The sequence below is a fragment of the Pelobates fuscus genome, chromosome 4 (assembly GCF_036172605.1).
Source record: "Pelobates fuscus isolate aPelFus1 chromosome 4, aPelFus1.pri, whole genome shotgun sequence".
Classification (NCBI taxonomy): domain Eukaryota; kingdom Metazoa; phylum Chordata; class Amphibia; order Anura; family Pelobatidae; genus Pelobates; species Pelobates fuscus.
The window spans coordinates 347,198,367-347,220,478 of NC_086320.1; the positions used below are offsets into that span (position 1 = coordinate 347,198,367).

General features: G+C 39.5%; 1 protein-coding gene across 4 annotated transcripts in view; it reads right to left on the reverse strand.

Annotated features, from left to right (window-relative positions):
* NEBL (nebulette) overlaps positions 1–22,112 on the reverse strand; it is a 200,603-nt gene that overhangs the window by 43,474 nt on the left and 135,017 nt on the right. For 2 of the 4 annotated variants that reach the window (XM_063452524.1, XM_063452525.1), the window contains 10 exons: positions 17,776–17,886; positions 15,576–15,677; positions 13,647–13,748; positions 11,153–11,266; positions 9,285–9,389; positions 4,876–4,980; positions 4,254–4,361; positions 3,376–3,486; positions 1,952–2,062; positions 1,757–1,867 (listed from right to left, as the gene is read on the reverse strand). The exons of the other annotated variants lie outside the window; for them this stretch is intronic. In XM_063452524.1, the coding sequence (XP_063308594.1) occupies positions 1,757–1,867; positions 1,952–2,062; positions 3,376–3,486; positions 4,254–4,361; positions 4,876–4,980; positions 9,285–9,389; positions 11,153–11,266; positions 13,647–13,748; positions 15,576–15,677; positions 17,776–17,886 (1,080 nt within the window). The remainder of the gene's footprint in view (positions 1–1,756; positions 1,868–1,951; positions 2,063–3,375; positions 3,487–4,253; positions 4,362–4,875; positions 4,981–9,284; positions 9,390–11,152; positions 11,267–13,646; positions 13,749–15,575; positions 15,678–17,775; positions 17,887–22,112) is intronic. 4 annotated transcript variants of the gene reach the window in all.

A 22,112-nucleotide genomic window follows, 5' to 3' on the forward strand; every position in this document is an offset into this window, starting at 1 on the left:
AGTGGTTAGCTTCCCTCAGAAAACTAAATGGGAAAATGATCTGAAATGCCCTCTAGATCAGGATGAGTGGTGTAAAGCCATAAATATTACTCGCCGACAGGTCCAATGCTTAAATCTATTAGAATCTTACTATAAGGTCATTTATAGATGGTATCTAGTCCCTAGTAAGCTGTCCCAGATGTACCCAGGGGTATCCTCTAAATGTTGGAGATGCGATAAAGAAGTAGGCTCATTTACCCATATCTGGTGGAGTTGTTCAAAAATCCAGAGCTCTATAAAGAGAATGCTAAGATTCATAAAAGAGATAGCCGGAATAGAGTTAGAAATGAAACCTGAGATAGTCTTGCTACACATGCACTGGCCAAAGATGGTCTATAGTATCAGATGTTTTGTTATTCATTGCTTTATCGCATTCAAAATTGTCTTAGCACGGAATTGGAAATCAAACCAAACGATCAACTGGGATATGATTAAGGACCAAATCCGTCTTCAGACAATGATGGAGAGAGATTTGAGCATCCCATATTTGAATGCTCCCAAAAGAAGAGACCTATGGCAAAGGTGGTTTAACAAAATTGAAAATCGGCTATAAAGCATATTAGGACATACCTGAGCTCAGAAAGAATTAGAGCCATGAGTTAAGGATATATCTCCTCTCAATGCCTGACCCGGCAGATAACACTGTATTGTGTTTGTATTTTGTATTTTGTACTTTGTATTAAGTAAATGTGTTAAATGTGTTAATTATGTTAAAACAGTATTGGACTTATGTAGCCCTAGTGTTAAATGTATGTGTGTAAGAAATTAAATAAAAGAATTTATACTGTAAAAAAAAAAAAAAAAAAAAAAAAAACTGTGCCTTTGAGGGCACCCCTTGAGCAAAAGACTGAGCCCCTACACTTAGGTAGAAAGATACCACCCCCCTCGACGTTCCTAATACAATAGACGAAGTGAAGTTGAGTTTTCTAGCAAAATCTGCTACATAGGGTGATTGGATCCATTCAGATAAACACTCTGAAACCTAAGGTAGACTAAGACTATAGTCGAGGCTTAGTTGAAAGTATGACCATTCCTATTTGGCATAATGGAAATGTAGATCAACGCATACTGCTGATTTAGTGGCCGGGGTACTGACAGACGCTATTTAGAGACCTGGTTGACTAATGTATTTACATTACTATACCTGACACAGTAGGTACTAGCTATAACACAGTGTCTTGTAGGGAGTCCTACCGTTTCCGCTAGGCACTGTTTAGATGGTAATCCTCTCACTTCGGGTTCACTCTTGTCCAGTGTGGTCTCTCTTTGGTTTTATATTGTATATAGTGTGTTTTGTTTCTGGGTGATCGTTTTTCTATTTTTTCTATTAGTTTATCTTAGGTTAGCCCTTAATGGGCTCCCACTCATAAGGATACAATATATGATGTCCTAATTCTCCTGACACTTCAGTTTAGTATTTGTTATTATTTGTTATTATTAGTGAATTTATTCACTAGGGGATACCCCCAATTCAGGAGGTAAATTCACTTAAACCTGTATTCTATTATTTATTGCTGATCTGTGTATGTGACAAGTTATACAAGTGACAGCAACAGCTAGGCCAACAAAATGTCAGCAAGGGCTTTGAGGCATCCCTGCTTTCTTTTGGAGAGGACTTTATGGGAAAGGAATAAAAACATATAACGGTTGCATAATTGCAAAAGTTTATCAGTTCAGATTTGCTCATACTTCACCTCATGTTACATTTTATATTTACCTGGCTGAATATTTCAGAAGCTCTCTTAGCTCTCATCATATCAGGAATATCTGCACTTATCTCCATGCCTTTCCCTTTAATCTCATTCTCAAGGTCTTTCCGATATTCTTTCTAAAGAAGAAAACAAAATTATACAAGTTGTAGCAAATAATAAAAAATGTTCTGGGTATATTTTAAAGACAAAACATACCGTACCTCACTAAATATTTGAGAAGCGTTCTTCACACGTATTAGATCTGGAGTATCTTCTAAGACACTCAGTCCTTTTCCTTTGATCCATTCCTCAAAATCTTTCTTATATTCTTTCTGAAGATAAAATTAATTCTAAATATGTTACCTTCGATTAATGAATATCAAAAGTACTGGGATTATTTAGTACCCTTGTTAGACCAAGCAATCACTCACATTTGTAGCAGTCATGTAACAATACAACATAGGAAACCAGAGTAAAGATTCTATAACAAAATGGAATCTACTCATTTAGAGAAACACTCCAACCACCGTAACCACTACAGCATTACTAGTACACTGGCACCCCACCCCCAATGTAAGTAGTCAATCCATTTTAGAATGGTTTGACTTCTTACCTGGGGTCCACATGTGCTGCTCTCCACCTCCACTTCCACATTCAGAGAGCAGGAATCAATCTATCTGAGCTAAGACTGGCTGAGCAGGGCTTAGCTCATTGGTTCAGAACAATTAGCGATTCAGTTTAAACTGCCTGAAGAGTAGTGTATCAACTGAGATGTAAGACTTTTTTTCCATAGCGCATTCCAGTTTATTTTATTTTTATATTTGTTTTTACAAAAGTGGATTGCAAGGTAAAAGGAACACTCCATGCAGGACTCCACATTTCCTTTCACTACTAGCCACTGCAGTGGACATGTGGGTAGTGGGGAAGGGGAGGGACTTTAAATTGAGACACTTAATAGAAAATGTAGGTAGGCAGAGAGGGCTAGAAGGGTTTTAAAAAGGAAGGGAATGAAGGGACACATAGGCTTGTCCTTGCTGGTGCGTTCCCAGGTCTGCAAGCTTATTATGTCTGTCGAGAGTGTGCAGTGCGTGCTGAAAGCAGATGTGATTTTTGCACAGAACTAACATTAGGCACTCTACAACAGTATTCCAGGTTGACTATGTAACGTGGACTAGGGTGTAACTAGACCCAGGCACAAAATTACAGATATTGCATATATGTGAGGCATTCCAAGCAGTAATGCTGCTTATATAGATTGCTTGCACCATGACCACTTCAAAAACCTTTAACCATGGCAAGTGGCAAAGCCTCCAGGCTGGCAGTGGTGAGTAATTTCTAAGGCCTGTCATATTGTAACATATAATTATGACTTGAATTTTAAGCCCTGTCTACACATATCAAAACAATTCATGTGTCTTGCATACATTATGGAATAAAGAGTTCCCCTGTCCCTGTCTCCCTTCCCCCTAGTTACTTTTGACTGTAAGCCCACCCTCGCTCAAAATACATCACAAGCATTTTAGGTTAACAGAACTGCCGAGCACTCTTACTGAAAATAATACAATGACTAGAAATGGTGTACAAGCGATATTTAAGACAGATCAATTAACTGGGCCTCACAAACATACTAATACTAAGGGAATACCTCGTTAAGCAGATTAGTCGCATGCTTTGCATTGAGAAACATAGGTGTGAGATCTAAATCTCCTCCTGGTCTTCCTTTAATTCCTTCCTCAAAATCTTTTCGGTATGATTTCTGCATATGGAATGTTTAAAATAAAAAAAATAAAAAAGATTGGTTTAAAAAAAAATGTCAACAAGAAAACCAATTATATGTATCTTCAGGTGGAATTCTAAAATGAATCAGGTATATAAAAAGTTACACCAGCATTTAACATTATATCAGAAAACAATGATATGGATTCTCTATATTTAAGTGGATGCTTGGCACTCTGAAAGAGTATAAAATACTATAGCAGGGGTAGGCAACCTTTGGCACTATGGGTATTGTGGACTACATTTCCCATAATGCTACAGTCATAATGCTGGGAAATTTTGTCCACAACATGCTGGAGTTCCAAGGGTCGCCTAACTCTGCACCAGATAACTAGTGCAAGAAAAAACAGTGTCGTCACCTATAAAGTATTGTTTATTAATTTATTGTTATTGTTAATTATAGCGTCACTGTTAGAGAGGTAATCACAAAGTTAAAGGCAGGCATATAAAGTTGGACAAAAGCTACACATGAAGCTATAAGAATTGCTTTTAACACTAAACATGGTTCTGTTCCCCCCCCCAAAAAAAAAATTGGAGCACATAATAAAAATAAAATCTTTATGAAATGTTCATATAGATTGTGTTGGAATTTAATTTAAATTACAAAGCAGTCAGAGTATATCATAAAACAGATTAGGGGCTACTTTGTCTTATGGTGAATCTCTACCTTTACAAAACTTGACACAAGGCTGTGGGAATAAGGCGTCAATCACTCATAATTCTTTAATAAAAATGGAATTTACTAACCTCACTCTGCATCTTCTGAGCCTCCTTTGAAACTTGATAAGACGGAGTATCAACAAATTCAAGCAATGATTTCCCTTTAGATTGTTCATATTTCTCCTTATATTTAACCTGCAAACAATTCTCATTAGACATTCGAAGTGAAAGCACCACTCCACTTAAATATATGAAAGATAACGTGGTTTAAAATATTCATTTAGTCCGGGTCAATAGAATACTCTTTATTGTGATAACAGAAAATACCCCATGAGAGAAGGCTATCTGCGCTGGAAATCAAATGTGTGACATTTTTACCTTTAGCCAATAAAAAGATTTTTTTTCAGTTTTTCTTACAATTGAGACATAACCTTGTAAGAGTACAATATTATTAGCATAAATCAAATTATCCTGTCATCCAGTGTTGAAAGACACAGAGACAAGTGTTTAAGTCCTAATATAATGTAATGAATGCACAAACCAAACAGGATCTGCTGACAATTGCCACTTATGGCAAATGAGAGAGAAATGGATTGAGTCTGCGTGACTAGCATATCTCTTTTCTTCAGCATATAGTTCGTGCTCTACTATTGTTTGCGATGGATGATAATTCACAATACTTCAATATGGCCTAATATGTTCTGTTTACCTGACTCTGTAGAATTGCATTTTCTTTATGGTGGATCTGTTCAGCTGTATCCAAAGAAAAATGGCAGATCCCCTTATTTTCTTTGAATTCTTTCTTGTACGTATTCTAAAAGATACGAGAGTTGTATTTTTTATTCAGTTTACAAAAGTAAACATCTATCGGTAACAATTTACAGAAACAGAAAATGTTGGTGTGGACATCCAGAGCCAGTGGCTGATCGGGGGAGGTGGGGGGGGGGGGGGGGGGGAGAGGGTCACACGGGCTAATGTTCCCACCAAGAAGTCAGGGTCCTGTATGTCTGACTGTAAACAGGTGCTGAATGAATGGTTGTCTCACCAAATTAATTAGTCATATTGTATTTTTGTGAATATGATTAACTGACCGTGCGTGGTTGCCTATGTCTGTATGACGTTCTGTATGTGGGTATAGGTATTTGTTTTTGGGAACATGTATGAATCTGTGTTTAGATTTAGGTATTTGTCACGGACTGTCAAACCAGGGCTCACATGTGACTGACAGATTCTACCCCACAAATGCCACAGGTAGACAACCGTAAAAGTTCAGAAGGCAAATAATGATAGGCATACTAATATTTCTGCTTTTAATATGTGTAATATAAATATTCCTGAGACTTATATGCATCTGATTAATGAACGAATGACCAATAATGCAACTTAATAATGAAAAAAAATTAATAATGAAAAAAAATTAAATTGTCAAGAATTTTTCTAATATTTACCCCCTCACCCTAAGATTAACATGCTTACTCTAAGTGACCCTTCTATAAAGCAAAACTGGTCAGCTAATTCCAGAGTAACAGCAGCTGTCTGGGTCACACTGTGCTGGAATAGTCAAAATCAAAGAACAAGTTGATATATTGTATACCTAGGTTTTACGTTTGGGATACTAGTTTTGTTCTCTCATTGTGAAAGTAAATTGGACACAGATCTTTATGTTTCTGGATCAGAACAGCTGATGTCATATTCATTTTGTTTATGACCAGTCTTTAAGGAAATAAATTATGAAAGAGCAGGCCCTGAAAGATCTGGGTTTTTTTTTTTCTAAAAAGAACAAACACGTAGGAAGATGTGAATGCAGATAAATGTATTTCACGCACTCTAGGAAACATCACATCTAAGAAGGAAAATACATTTTCTGGTACATTACAATAATAAGAAAAAAAAGGTTCTGTTACTATCTTACAGTGTCTACTCTAAAGTAACCTAGGTGATAGTATTCGGTACTGGTGGGATTCCAAAGACAAACCAACCTGAGATTAAAAGGACATTCTGGGCACTATAACCATATCACCTCACTGAAGTGGTTATAGTGCCTGGAGTCCATAGACACCATCCCTCTTTTCAGTATTAAACAGTTTTAAATGGCTTACCAAGGAAAGCCTACAGTTCTCATTAGCCCAAGCAGCACAGAATAGCTGTGCTACCAGTGACTCTCACTTAACATTAATCCATTCAAAACCGGTTTAACATTAACGTAAAGGAATGGTATTGGTTGACTCCACCAGGCACAAGGTGGCTCCAATGCAATTAGGTGGTTATAGTGCCTAGTGTGTCTTATTAAGACCGTTCATGTTAGTGGGTTCTGGTTCTAACCCCCTCCTTCACTAATACACACTGTGATGGTAGTCACCATTGCTGGGACTATGTGAACTCTGCCTTTCTCTCTAGCAGATATTTTAATAACTGTTGGCCTCCATTGTCCCCAGAGTTGCTACACTTTGGGCTGGGATTATATGTGACTGGGTTTGCTGTTGGGAGATATGGAACTGTCTGTTTGTGTATGTTTGACACCACTTATGATTTACCGAATGTTAAAGTCACCCTGTGTCCATTATAGATGCAGGGTGTGTGTAATTGTTTATTGTTAAATGTTTTGTGTGCTCAGCATTCATGCTGATGCTTCCTACCAACTAGGAGGATTTGGTTGTGGAACCTGTGCAGTGCCATCTGTTGGTTGTGAATATATTGCAACAGTTATGTGCAGTGCCCAAACCCTGTAATTTGCATATTCATGTAGATTTGCATATTATGATTTCTGCAAGACAGATATTTTGTGCTAATTATTGTTTTCCCAATGCCCTTTATAGATATGTTATTAAGTTATTGTATGTTTTCTGATATGATTTGGTTACTTGCATTATATTGAGTTGTCACAGCAAGTTTTATGTTATGCGCCTATGTGTCTTTAGTTAAAAATAAAACTATGTATGTTCAGTGGCGTACGTACCGCGGTCGCAGGGGTCGCAGCTGCGACCGGGCCCGGCACTCCATGGGGCCCGGCCACCCTGCGGACCCCCGCGACCGGGTAGCAGCTGCCACGCTTTGCGGCCCCGGCCCGTGCGGCAAACCGCCGGGGCCGCATGTTAAGGGGTCCATCGGGTGGCCCATGCTGTCAGGGCCACCCGATGGACATGGATTGTAAGGGGGCCCGGTCGCGCTCTTAAAGCACCCAGCGCAGACCGGGCCCCCTTACAATCCATGTCCATCGGGTGGCCCTGACAGCATGGGCCACCCGATGGACCCCTTAACATGCGGCCCCGGCGGTTTGCCGCACGGGCCGGGGCCGCAAAGCGTGGCAGCTGCTACCCGGTCGCGGGGGTCCGCAGGGTGGCCGGGCCCCATGGCTGGGAGGAAGTGACCGCACGTCACTCCTCCCAGCATACTGAGAGCATACTGAGAGCCCGCGCGGGAGGAAACCGAAAGGAGGAGGGAGTCAGAGTCGGAACTGACTCCCATCAGGCTGAGCCACCACTGGACCCCAGGGAAAGTCACACATGGTAGGAAACATTTTGTGTATTTGTGTCTCTGTATGTCTTTGTGTGTGTGTGTGTGTGTCTGTGTCTCTGTATGTGTGTGTGTCTGTGTCTCTGTATGTGTGTATGTCTGCCTGTGTCTCTGTATGTGTGTATGTATGTGTGTGTCTCTGTATGTGTGTATGTGTCTGTCTCTGTATGTATGTGTGTCTGTCTCTGTGTGTGTGTATCCGTATGTATGTCTGTGTGTGTGTATCCATATGTATGTCTTTGTGTGTGTGTCTGTCTGTGTCTTTGTCTCTGTGTGTGTGTGTGTGTGTGTATCTGTACGTATGTCTGTGTATGTATGTTTGTGCCTCTGTGTGTGTGTATGATTGTGTGTCTGTGTCTCTGTATGTGTGTATGTGTGTGTCTGTCTCTGTATGTGTGTATCTGTATGTATGTCTGTGTCTCTGTATGTGTGTGTGTGTCTCTGTATGTGTCTGTGTGTGTCTCTGTATGTATGTGTCTGCGTGTGTGTCTCTGTATGTATGTGTCTGCATGTGTGTATGTATGTATGTGTCTGTCGGGGGTGTGTGTATGTGTTTGTGTCTGTATGTATGTGTCGGGGGGGGCACAGTCAGGGGGGAGTGGGTCAGGGTAGGGGGGGCCCACGGATCAGTTTCGCACCAGGGCCCCATGGAGTGTGTGTACGCCACTGTGTATGTTAGTTGCTTTTGGAACTCTATGTTCTGCTGGATTTGTTCAGGAATCCAGATAATAGAGTCTTCAGACCTGTTGGCTGGCTGATGGTCCCTGCAACTGAGGACAATTAAAAAAAAAAAAAGAAAAGAGCTAGGCCTGAGAACCACAAGTGCCTTTATAAAGGCAGGAGCTAGTCACAGAGCAGGCAGAGGTGAGGATACCTACCTGAAAGGAGACGTACAGAGGAATATGCAGAGGGGACGATACCTGCCTGGAAGGAGAAGTGCAGAGGAATAGGCAGAGGGGACGATACCTGCCTGGAAGGAGAGCTGCAGAGGAATAAGCAGAGGGGATGATACCTGCCTGGAAAGAGAGAGCTGCAGCCTGGTCAGGTGAAAGAGTTCTTGGGAGACCTCAGTAAAGCTTCAGTGACTGGGGCTGAAGCATTCCAGTGTCCATGAAACTGGCTAGGAGGCAGATTGGGCAGAGGTACTTGGTCTGAATATGGGAGCTCTGTCATACATACATTTAGCAGTATAATATTTTTTTTATAGCATTTAGAAAGAAGACCAATAGAGTCACTGCTGGGCTGTGAAGTCTGTTCCTTTAGGGATTTTTGATCAGAAAGTCCCTAAAATATTAGGCTACCTGCTATCTTTCCAACAAGTAGCTGGCTGTTTGAATATTCTTATCATAAAAACCTCCAGTGTGTAATATTTGTAATTGAGAATAAATCTGGAATATATGTATATTATATAGACAAACTATGCCTATTGTATGGATAGTAAAATGTTTATAGTTGTTTACAGTTGTTATTATGTTGCATAATTTCCAGCACAATGACTGACGATGTCTCAGTATAAACTTTGTAGCATGGCTTAGTTATTACAGCTTTGTGGCATGTCACAGTAAAAAATGATTTGTTACACGATGGTAGACTTCATGCACTTACATTGCTTTGCAACTTGCTGATTCTTAAGGCGTGCTCCAGGTACAGCGAGTTTGGCAGGTCTGAACTTGGATCATGTATATTTTGCAAGTCCTTCCTATATTCAACCTGTTTTTTAAAATATTCATAGTAATTACTGGAGATGTTTTAGCTGCATAGTGTTATTCCAATATACACACAATAGAAATGTGTCTTTCAACAAAATCTTATCATGGCGGAGATTATAAACAGCGCTGAGACTTAGGCTGCAACATTGCAGCAAATATGTACCAAAATGTTACTTCAATTAAGCAAAGTACAGGAAAATAAACAATGTTATATAAACAGGCCATTTGCTGTAATGTGAGAATCACAGTAGGAGACTGCACAGGTAGTGTTTTGTACGGCTGAGAGAAAAATTAGATTGCTGTTTTTGTAGAAGAAAAAAAAAACATTCCCACCTTTAACGTGAGAAAGCTTACCTCGTCACTAATGTTTTGTCTAAAGTGTCATGCAAAATAAACGTTCTCGCTCTGCACCACCAAGAATCAGTGGGACGGTGAAAGATCTTACATATCATAAACAATAATAAATGTCATATTCTGCACACCATAACAACATATGTTCTTTGAATAGAATATAGTGTAAAGAGGATCTCTCTGCGCATTCTCAATTTCTAACAATTGGTGAGATTTACAAAATGTTTCAATTTACTGCAGTCTAAATAAGATACAGAATGCACACTGTAACAGTCACGATTACCAATATAAATCTTTAATAAGTATACATATAACAATCAATACAAAAAGAAACAAAGTAACAGAATAAGGCAAACAGTAATCCAAAAGTAATTTACTGCAGCCCACCCCAACACTTAAATACATCTAAGAGGTAATCTATACTTAGCCAGGCCATACAAGTACTTGTACAGTATGTGCCTTGAAGGTGAGAGGGTACCATAAAATTCCCCAATTCCTTTGAGCTCTGAAGCAAACTAATGGAAGGTGGGTCATGCACTCAATTACTGTAAGCAAAATTCTCATTCATGTAAGTTTATAATAAATTTTACTCTTACGTGGTTAAGTGGTGCATTCAGCATAGAGGGATAGCATTTTTTAAAGATTTCAACCATATCTACCATATCTACATATATACCAGATTTATTTACTTATTTATCCATTCATATATTTATTGTCTTATATATTTATTTTTGCATTAATGCCAGCAGAGTCCTTAGTTTGACTTCTTGTGGCATGCTGTGATATTGCCAGCACTGCTATTAAGATACAGTTCAATCACAGCCAGATTTGCACAGTGTTTATCCTCTATAATCTTTCCAAACTAGTTGGGATCAATTGTAAAATAAAACCACAGGCAGATATCTAACCTGTGTAAAAACGTCTAGATCACAGACAGCTGTACATTCCCTTCTAGATATACAATATCAAATGGACACACCAATTTGTGAAGCTGTACTGAGAAAGGTGGTTGACCACAGGATTGCCAACGGTCTGGAAATCCTGCAGTGAAATAATAGAGTTGATATATTGTATACCTAGGTTTTACGTTTGAAAATAGAAAATAGAAAAGAATAGGATGGAACTGTATTTGATGTATTTCCCCAGGCAGAATAGAACTACAAGCCCTGTCTACTTACTATGTGTGAACAATGTACACACATACCTGTTTGATATAACACTGAAAGAAAAGAGCAGGGGTGCCCGAAAGGTTGCCCTGTTGTAGAACTACAACTCTCATGATGCTGTGCATGAGTTTGTATATCTTTAGAATGACAAAGCATCATGGAAGTTGTAGGTTTAAAACATCTGGGGTCTACCTTTTGGGGACCCCTGATATAGAGTAATCAGTCTAAAAATTATACTGATACATACATTACTTGCAAGAGCAGATGCGGCTTGAGCTTGCATGAATGAAGCACTATCGAGAGGGTTGTAGCGTGTCTGCCGATCCTTCATTTCCTTGTCAAATTGTTCTTTGTACTTCACCTGTGAAAAAATGATAATTTATGTATATATATATATATATATACATATATATAGGCAGAGTGCAAGATTTTTCAATTTTATTTCACATGTATATATATATATTTATACGCAGCACTTCAAATAATCTGCCAGTGACCCTCCTGAGATTAGGCTCTGGATCTGCCACTGCTTACAATGGGGGCTCTATATGGTGCATAGAGTGTTCCTTTAACATCTTATTCCATATAACCTGTACAGTCACATGTATATCAAAAGCAACACCAGAAATCCACTGTAATGCAAAACAATGCTATTGCTTATTTGATTTATGAAAACAGTAAAAGATTTATTTCATTTAAATGTACTTTTGTGACAAACTACAAAATGAATGCAAATGTCAGCTACTGTCAGTAACATTCCATTTTCACTTTTGCTATTTGTTTGCAGATCTTGCTGAACAATGTGGTGTAATCGACTGATACAGCACAAACAATGAGATGAACACATCACAGCAGAAGATGCTCAGTGATTGATCAGAGGAACTACTGCCCTTTGCAAACAAACAGACACGTGGAAGCATAAACAGCTGCGTCTGTAAAAATGGTTATTGGCAGGGTCTGCGAGTTCTTTGTCATTAAAAGTAGACAAAATAACTTGTTTAGTAAGTTTAGATTTATTTGTTTGTTTTTATTACTTGTTTCTGCATAAAGTATATTGTACCAGGTACGGTAGCAGGTTCTAAAACCAAGATGATCCTCATATAATACTAGATTTTATATAAAATATTCTCATTGTAAAACCATGGCCAAAAACATCTTTTGCAAAATCAGTGATCTAGTTAAAGGTTTATTTGTAAATGCACAGACATATTGGACCTTCTTTTCTCTCCTCTTTTCCCCCTTATATTCCCTAAATCATTATGTCTACCCTTGTGAGCTTAGGCAACCAAAAATTGTTTTACTTTTTCCATCAAACAATAATCATCATCCACATAAATGTTTATCGTGAACACTCAAGAATCCTAGTATAAAATAATATGTATATTTAGCATATTTCTAATGCAGTTTGTAAATTTTACATATTCTCTATGCAATAAACACAATAAACAGTCTTAAGTTACTTCGATGTCCAAATGAATCTAGATGTCGTCCTGCTGCAGATAAGAAATATGGTAATTTCTATATACCTTTTAACTGTTTTCACTTAAAATAAATAGTCTATGTATTAGGCTTCATCTGGATTGAATGCAAGGGTGTATACTTCCCTCATAAGTATCACTGTCTTTAAAACTAAGGCTTGTAATCTTTATGGTGCATTCAATGAGAGTTTATTTTTAGTTTATTATTATAACTAGTATTATTATTTATAAAGAGCCAACAAGTTCCGTAGCGCTGTACAATGGGTGGACTAACAGACACGTATTTGTAACCAGACAAGTTTGACACACAGAATCAGAGGGATTGGGGGCCGTGCTTAATGAGCTTACATGCCAGAGGGAGTGGGTTATAGTGACACGAAAGGTAAGGGTAGGGTAAAAAAAAGTACATTGCCAGTATAGTATTCATTGAGGGCTTAGTGTTTTGTTTTGATGACAGTTTCAGGAGAGGAATCAGGGTGCAGGGAGGGAAAGCTGTTCACAGTTGATATGCTTTCCTAAATCAATAAGGTTTCAAAGATTTTTTGAAGGAGCGGAGATTGGGTGAAAGTCTAATAGAGAGGGGAAGGGCATTCCATGGGAGCAGTGCAGCCCTAGAGAAGTCTTTAAGGTGAGCAGCAGAGGTAGGAGTACGAACAGAGGTTAGACATAACCAGCAGAGTGTAGGGGCCTAGACGGGACATATTTGTGTATTAGTGAGGATAAGTAGGTGGGAGCAGCATTGTGTAGAGATTTGTAAACAAGTTTCAGGATCTTAAATTGTGCCCTATATCTTACGGGAAGCCAGTGGGTGACTGACAAAGGGGGGAGATGTGGGAGGTGCGGGCAGACAAGAAGAAGAGCCTCGATGCCGCATTCATTATAGACTGATGATCAACAGTGTCAAAAGCAGCAGAAAGGTCAAGGAGAATTAGGATAGAGTAGTGGCCATGGGATTTAGCAGTGATAGGATCATTGTATACTTTGGTCACAGCTGTTTCATTGAGGAATAATCAAAGATTCAAAACTAAAGCTAAGTTAATTTAAAGGGGCAGTATAACTCTTGAATAATTAAGTGTGAATTTTTATGTGTAAACATAATTTAAAGAATTCTACTTTGATATGGCAAATTTTCATTCCTTGCAGATATAGAAAAAGATCTACATACAAAAAGGAAGGAATGGATATCACCCTTAAAGCACCGCAATGAATACTCTATCGCCCGGCAATAAGGCTCTGTAAATTAGTTTATTGAGGTCTTATTACCTGACTAGCAAGCTTTGAAACTTTCCTCGCGTGTTCAAAATCCGGTCGGCCTAAAACCATGTGTTCCTTGTTCATCTCACCTCTTTGTTTCCTATAATCAACCTGAAAAACCATCATATATTACTAGATACAAAAAAAAAAAAAAACACTTAAAATATCCAGGATCATAACTTAATATTGCTGCAACATATTTCTTAAAACTCTGAAAAGTATCTTCATAAAAATTAGAGATAGTTAGACAGATATATCCGTTTAGACAGATGGATATAAGATACCTGTCTAGACAGACAGATATATTCTGGTCCTTACTGATGGTGACAAGAGCATCGCTAACCAGGAAGCTGCAGACACTGGCAGCTCTGCAGTGACAATGATGACCTGGGGAACACTCGTGGTAGCATATCTTCTAACTGCTCATACAGTGAGTGTGAGACCGCTGTTTTCTACATAAAAAAAATCCACACTGCATAGAGATATGGCTTTTCAGCATCTTAGTAGATTGCAGACAGGAATGATGGCATGACCGAATTATTCTTGTATTGAAATGTAAAGTATAATAGAATATAATCCCTCTCTAAATTACACAAACTGAATAAAACACAGAAAATTGCCTAAAACTTCTATTATTCTTTTTATTTCCTATGGTGTTCTTTTTCTTTAAATTATATATTAAGGATTTAGTAAGTAACACCATAAATGTTGTTCAGTCCAGGCACTGATAGGCACACAATGCAGATAAGGAGAACAGAGACATAGTTTTGGTTTCTAATTTTCTATTAACTATTTCACTAGAAGAAAAAGGCAGCATTTATAACAACAATGGATGGGGAATCAAGATGAAAGCACCCAGTTCCAAGATATAGTTAGAGTGTTGATAGAGTCAACATTAAAAAAAAATTCAGACCTCACAAAAACACATTTACTAAACATAAGGGATAAGTAAACTTAATATTAAAGGGACACTATAGTCACCATAACAACTACAGCTTATTGAATTTGTTCTGGTGAATAGAATCATTACCTTCAGGCTTTTTGCTGTAAACACTGCTTGTTTCAGAGAAAATGCAGTGTTTACATTACAGCCTAGTGATAACTTCACTGGACACTCCTCAGATGGCTGCTAGAGATCGTTCCTGGGTCATGGCTGCCTAAAATGCATCCAAACATTCAGTGTCTCCTGCCTCTGCATGCAGACACTGAACTTTCCTCATAGAGATTCATTGATTCAATTCATCTCTATGAGGAGATGCTGATTGGCCAGGGCTGTGTTTGAATCATGCTGGCTCTGCCCCTGATCTGCCTCCTTGTCAGTCTCAACCAATCCTATGGGGAAGCATTGTGATTGGATCAGGCTAGCACTTCTGATGATGTCAGCAGACTGCTTGCTTTTCTGAAACAAACACCATGCAGGGTTACAGCTTCATGCTTGAATACAGTAAGATTTTGCTATATTTATGGAGGCATAATGGGTCCAGGGGGGCTAGATGGTGGTTTTACCACTATAGGGTCAGGAATACATGTTTGTGTTCCTGACCCTATAGTGATCCTTTAAAAATCCAGGGAAGTGGCAGTTCCGCTTTAAATTATATCAGATTTTTTATTAAAATTTTCTGTTGATTTTCCTTTTTGTTTGTGCACATACCCCTGGGATGAACATGGTTTCCAACTGCAATCAACCAGCACACACTCCCTGCCAACCTACATTGTTTTGTTCAACTGACTCTTACAACAATTAAATGATCAGCGATGCACCTAATCAGACCCCAAACAAAAAAAATCTCTAAATCTTACTGAACTCTTTTATATCATTAAACAGCTTTGGAGAGTGTAATGTTTAACAGTTGGTTGTTTTGCCTCAGAAATATCTGGATCCAACCCCTAATAAAGCAGACGTAGAATGTTTGAAAAGTTATAGTGTAAAATGATTACATTGCTTATGATCTTGGAATTCTCTGTTGCCTTTTGAATATCTGGTCTGTTCAACACATCTGTGTACTTGTGTGTGTTTGACAGGTCTTTTTTGTAGGATAACTGCAAAAAGAAAAAAAAAGTGTTATTGTATTCCAACGGAATTCCACAGAAGGATCGTGATGATAACTATCTATCAATAGACTGTGATCATGGTCTGTACTGGTTATTAGCATGCATCCTTTTTGAGTTTGTAGACTATTACACCCAACTGCTGAATATTTTTTTCCAGAGTTTCCCAAGCAAAACTTAATATTTACAAGTAAAAAAGTCAATGTGAGATCTTATTGTTTCTCCATTCCATCCGCGGGTGCCAATAGTATATTTAGCATAGTTCGATTATGTGTCTGGGAATTGTATAGTGTTTAATATTGCGAACACCTTTGTTCACAGATATAAATGGCCCAAGGGGACTAAAGAATACCATTCTAATTAACAATAACAATAAAAAAACAGGCAGGGTTATTCACTTAAGTTACAATTTATGGGAATTTAACGTGAATTCAAAGTGAATTTTAAATATAAATCCAAAATAGCCAAAGTGAAAACAGAAATGTCTATTTTTGACTAAATTTTTAAATTCACCTTGAATTCTCTTTGAATACCTGGCAATTCTAACTTTAGTGAATAACGTTTAGAGTATTTTACGAGCACCTGAAGAAAGTACTTGGGTTGGTTACATTATGTAAATATCATATAGACAGTTCAGTGAAGTCCTTTTTATGAGGACTAGTATGATATCACCAGCACTGAGCAGTGTGCATGAAGGTCACTGAGTGACTTTTGTGACTCTTTATCATCCAAATGTGTTATTGGTCACCATACTTATTCTAAGCCATAAGGTGGTCACACAGGGTTAAAAGATGCTACAATTATATATAGAGTGTGTATTATTACCTATAATGGATCAACATTGAATTAAAAGAGTTTGAGGGGGTAAAGAAAGATGTTCTACATATTTCTCTGTGTTGGCCCAATGGTATAGATAACCTATCCACCTTCCAAACCTACTGAAGCCTAGTAAGAATTCTAACTCGTGGGTTAAGCACATTGCTACAGTAACACCTCCACATATAAGTATCACCTGCTCTAAAGCTCATCATATGTGAAACACAATTAAATGTTTCGTACAGTTTAATGAAAATAATTCAACCCATAAAAAGCATATTGCACTAAGGCTATTGCGATATAGGAACACAAGAGGAGGAGATTATTGTAAGCAACTATCTGCAACTTGTCCTAGTAGACTGACACAAATATCACGCTAGGACAGGATGGACAGATAATCACAAAGTGACAGCAAGAAATCTTTGCAGACCTGTAATGGAAAATAATGAGTCACAGAGCGGCTCTAGAAAATCACTAATCGAGCCGTGATAAGGAAGTATGCCGAAAGAAGAAGCTTAAAATAAAAGAAATGGGACGGACTGAATAAAACAAAGGAAGTAGGAAGTATAAAACTACAGGAAAGGAAAAGCAATCACAATTAAAATGTTTACAAAGTGTGGCTTGCGATTCAAACAGTGGAATAAACTAGTACAGGGTGATTGAAATCAGGAACCATTCAAATACCTATAAGACACATAAAGATGCCTGATATTAATGCATTCATAATGATCATTTAGGTGAACGATAACATATGTGCCCCAAATGGTCTCTTACATAATGATAAGGATGATTAATATAACTTTACAAGAACACCCAAATGTTATTTTTTACATTAGAGCAATTGCCCCCCCCCTCCCCCTTTCTATGAAAAGATAAAAGTTTACATTTACTCTAGTTCTGAGACCTTTCCCACTTGCCAGTTTGATCCACCTAAAGTGAGACCATCAATGCTGACCATTTCTGTCAATTTAAATTCTCAAAGAGAAGCACTGGGGATCATGGTAGATGTGTAACAATTGTTGTGTTCCCCCAGTCTGATGCTTATCTATGACACGGATCACATTTTGCTTTGAAAGTAAGAGTGTTGGAAACCCTCCTAGCTGTCTGACAGTAGAGAGGTGCTACAAAGGCAATATAATAAAATATGCAAGCCGAAGTGCATCAGATGTTTGGAGTGTCCATCTAAAACATCTAACAGTTATTGGTGTGGTCCCAACACTTTACTCGCACTGTATTACTCAATGTATTATCAATGTATTGGCTCAATACATACATTACTCTGGTGCTTGTTGACCTCCTTGGCATGTTTAAGCTCTGGGGTTTCCAGCATCTGTGCATAGCTTGATTTTCCTTTTTCTGCATCATATTTTTGCCTGTATATGACCTAGGAATAAAACAGACATATTAGCTTTCTGAGCAAATCACCAAAAGCATTAATAACGCATCTTTTTTTCTATAAAACATTCCGTGGTCTGTACTATTTGTACTTGTAACTCTTACGAAGATTTAACATTGGAAAAAACAAGATTATTGTGGTCTTGTGTTCTTTTTTTTCTTTTTTTTGCATGTTATTTTTTGTTTCTTTTCTATTTCTTTATCTGGGGCAAACAACTCCCGTGATAATGAGTTACTTATCCCTATATTTAAACTGCAACTCCGTCCTATCCCCCAGTCAATCATTGTTGAAAGGTCTTTCCTTTGTATCTAGCAGTCAGAATAGAGAGAGGACACAGAGAAAAGGAGTAAGGAAACAATGTTTCTATTTATCCTCCTTTTTTGCAATGTATACCTTGGCCAAGCCTGGACTGAGTTGGATTTTATTATCAATTGATAAACGCATTACAATAAAAAGAAAGGTTTCAGGTGACTGTCAATGCTTTATACCTGTCAGGATCGGGACAGGGATCCAACACGCAGAGTACAAACAGTAGCCAGATACGTATACCGGACCTTAGAATGGCCGGACTAACGTAAGTAGTACAGTATAGAATGGTCAAAGACAAGCCGAGGTCGAGGGTAACAGAAGACAGGTAAGCGAGAGACAAGCCGAATCAAGGGTAACAGAGATAAGCAGAGTAAGGTAAACAAGCCGGGTCAAAACCAAAAGGGATAATAGAATACACAAGCACTGAGTGACTAGAACAAGCTAGAACCACGACAGGGCAATGAGCTAATGAAAGAAGCTCTGTTAAATACCCTGTTCAGAGCAGTAACCACGCCTCCAAGGCGTCCTGATTGGTCCTGCAGCCATTGACTGACAGGTTGTTCCGGGGGAGTGTCCTGATGACTACTTCCTGCCTAGATGCTGTAAAAGGCAGTCACTCCCTCGCGGCCGGCCTAGCATGACCGGATAGACCGCGGGGAAGGGAGCCATCAGACCGTCTGGATGGAGGAACAGCTAAGTCTCTACCTCTTTCGGAGGTAGAGACCACAGGTACCCTGACAGTACCCCCCCTCTCAGATACGCCCACCGGGCGGAATGAACCGGGACGAGATGGGAAGCGAGAGTGATACGCCCTGCGGAGACGGGGAGCATGAACATCCTCCTGAGGTACCCAACTCCTCTCCTCAGGACCATATCCCTTCCAATCAACCAGATATTGTACTCTCCCCCGGGAGATTCGAGAATCAATAATAGAGTTAACCTCATACTCCTCCTGACCCTCCACCTGAACGGGGCGAGGAGGGGCTATTGTGGAGGAAAATCTGTTACATATGAGTGGTTTCAGCAATGAAACGTGAAACGAGTTCGGGATGCGTAAGGTATTAGGAAGAGCTAAACGATACGCAACTGGATTGATACGGGTCAGCACCCTGTAGGGTCCAATATAACGAGGAGCGAACTTCATGGAGGGCACTTTTAAACGGATGTTCCTCGTGCTCAGCCATACCCTATCACCTGGAACAAAGACCGGAGCCGCCCTTCTACGTTTATCAGCGTGTTTCTTGACCAACATAGAGTTGTGCACAAGGATTTGTCGAGTTTGATCCCACAACTTCCTCAAATTGGCAACATGAACATCAACCGACGGCACCCCCTGGGAAGGGGAATCCGAAGGAAGAATAGACGGATGAAAACCATAATTCATGAAGAAGGGGCTTGAATGAGTAGAATCGCAAACGAGATTGTTGTGTGCAAACTCCGCCCAAGGAATCAAACCGACCCAATCATCCTGGTGTTCAGAAACAAAGCATCGTAAATATTGTTCAATTTTCTGGTTGGTACGTTCAGCAGCTCCGTTAGACTGAGGATGATAGGCAGAAGAAAAGTTTAATTTAATACCAAGTTGAGAGCAGAAGGACCTCCAAAAGCGGGAAACAAATTGGGAGCCTCTGTCCGATACAATTTGAGAGGGTATCCCATGTAGGCGAAAAATCTCCTTAGCGAATATCTCTGCCAATTCGGGAGAAGACGGGAGTTTAGGCAGGGGAATGAAGTGTGCCATCTTAGTAAACCTGTCAACCACGGTGAGGATAACAGTCTGTCTTTTAGAGATGGGTAGATCGACAATAAAGTCCATGGCCAAACAGGACCATGGTTTTTCTGGAACCTCCAAGGGTTGCAGGAATCCACATGGAAGCGTATGGGGTTGTTTGGTTTTAGTACAAACTTCACATGCAGCGATGAACTCCTCAATATCCCTCCGTAAAGCAGGCCACCAGAAGTCCTTAGAGATCAACGCGTAAGTTTTGCGAATACCAGGATGTCCCGCCATCTTGCTATTATGTAAACACTGTAAAAGTTCCAGTTGAAGAGCAGGAGGAACGAAATGACGGCCCGCAGGAGTCTGTTTAGGTGCTAGATGTTGCAACTTAATGATCTCGGCCAGTAATGGAGAATGAATCCTGAGATTCGTATTAGCAATGATATTGCATTTCGGAACTATAGAAGAAAGAACTGGTTCAGGTACAGTAGAAGGTTCATATTGGCGAGATAATGCATCGGCTTTAGAGTTTTTAGAACCAGGTCTGTAAGTCAGTACATAATTGAAGTGAGTCAGGAATAAGGACCAACGAGCTTGTCTAGAGGATAAGCGCTTAGCCTCCCCAATATAGGACAAGTTTTTGTGGTCCGTCAAAATCGTAATAGGGTGTAGGGTCCCCTCCAACAAATGTCTCCACTCCTTTAAGGCTTTAATGACTGCTAACAGTTCCCTTTCCCCGATGTCATATCTGCTCTCAGGCCCAGAAAATTTCTTAGAGAAGAAACCACAAGGGTGTAACGGTTTATCCACCCCTAACCTTTGAGACAGAACAGCCCCAACTGCTGTCTCAGAGGCATCGACCTCGAGCAAGAAAGGCAGAGTCGTATCAGGATGGACTAGAATGGGAGCCGAGGCAAAAAGTTCCTTGAGAGTCTTGAAAGCACCCAGAGCTTCCTTAGACCAGAACTTAGTATCAGCCCCTTGTTTGGTCATATTGGTAATAGGCGCAATGATAGAGGAGTATCCTTTAATGAAGCGCCTATAGTAGTTGGAAAAACCAATAAACCTTTGGATAGCCTTGAGTCCTTTGGGCAAGGGCCAGTCTAAAATAGATTGAAGTTTTACAGGATCCATTTTAAAACCCTCCCCAGAAATCACGTATCCAAGAAAGTCTACCTGAGACTGATCAAAACTGCACTTCTCCAATTTGCAATATAGACCATGTTGCAGCAGCTTGTGTAATACCTTTCTGACCTGTCTATGGTGAGTCTCAATCTCCTTAGAGTGTATTAGTATGTCGTCCAGGTAAACAATAACACAATCATGCTGAAACTCCCTAAGTACCTCATTAATCAAATCTTGAAATACTGCAGGAGCATTGCATAGTCCAAATGGCATAACAGTGTATTCGTAATGGCCATACCGGGTATTGAATGCCGTCATCCACTCGTGACCTTGCTGGATTCTCACCAAATTGTAAGCCCCTCTGAGATCTAACTTGGTGAAGATTTTGGAGCCCTTAAGACGATCAAATAACTCGGTAATCAGTGGGATAGGATAGGCATTTCTGACAGTTATTTTATTCAAGCCTCGGTAATCGATACAAGGTCTCAGCGTGCCATCCTTCTTCTTAATGAAAAAGAACCCAGCCCCGGCCGGAGAAGAAGACCTCCTGATGAATCCCTTTTCTAAATTCTCCCGAATATACTCCTCTAGAACCGAGTTTTCCTGAACAGACAAAGGATATACATGGCCCCTCGGAGGCATAGTGCCGGGTAGAAGCTTAATCTTACAGTCAAATGACCTGTGTGGAGGCAAAGAATCGGCATTCTTCTTGTCAAACACTGCCCTTAAGTCTAGGTAAAGGTCTGGTATTTGTCTTTCTGTGGACTGAGTAGGATTCTCCGGTATGTTAATATTAGCTAATGGAGAAACCTTGCACAAACACCGATCCTGGCAGCCCTGGCCCCACGAGAGTATCTCTCCTAACTCCCAATCGATAATAGGGTTATGTTTTTTCAACCATGGGTACCCCAGAACTATGGGAACGGAAGGAGACGAAATGAGCAGAAGAGATAAATTCTCCACGTGTAGGATACCCACATTTAAATTAATGGGTATGGTCTCACGAAAGATAACAGGGTCTAGTAGTGGTCTACCATCTATGGCCTCAACGGCCAAAGGT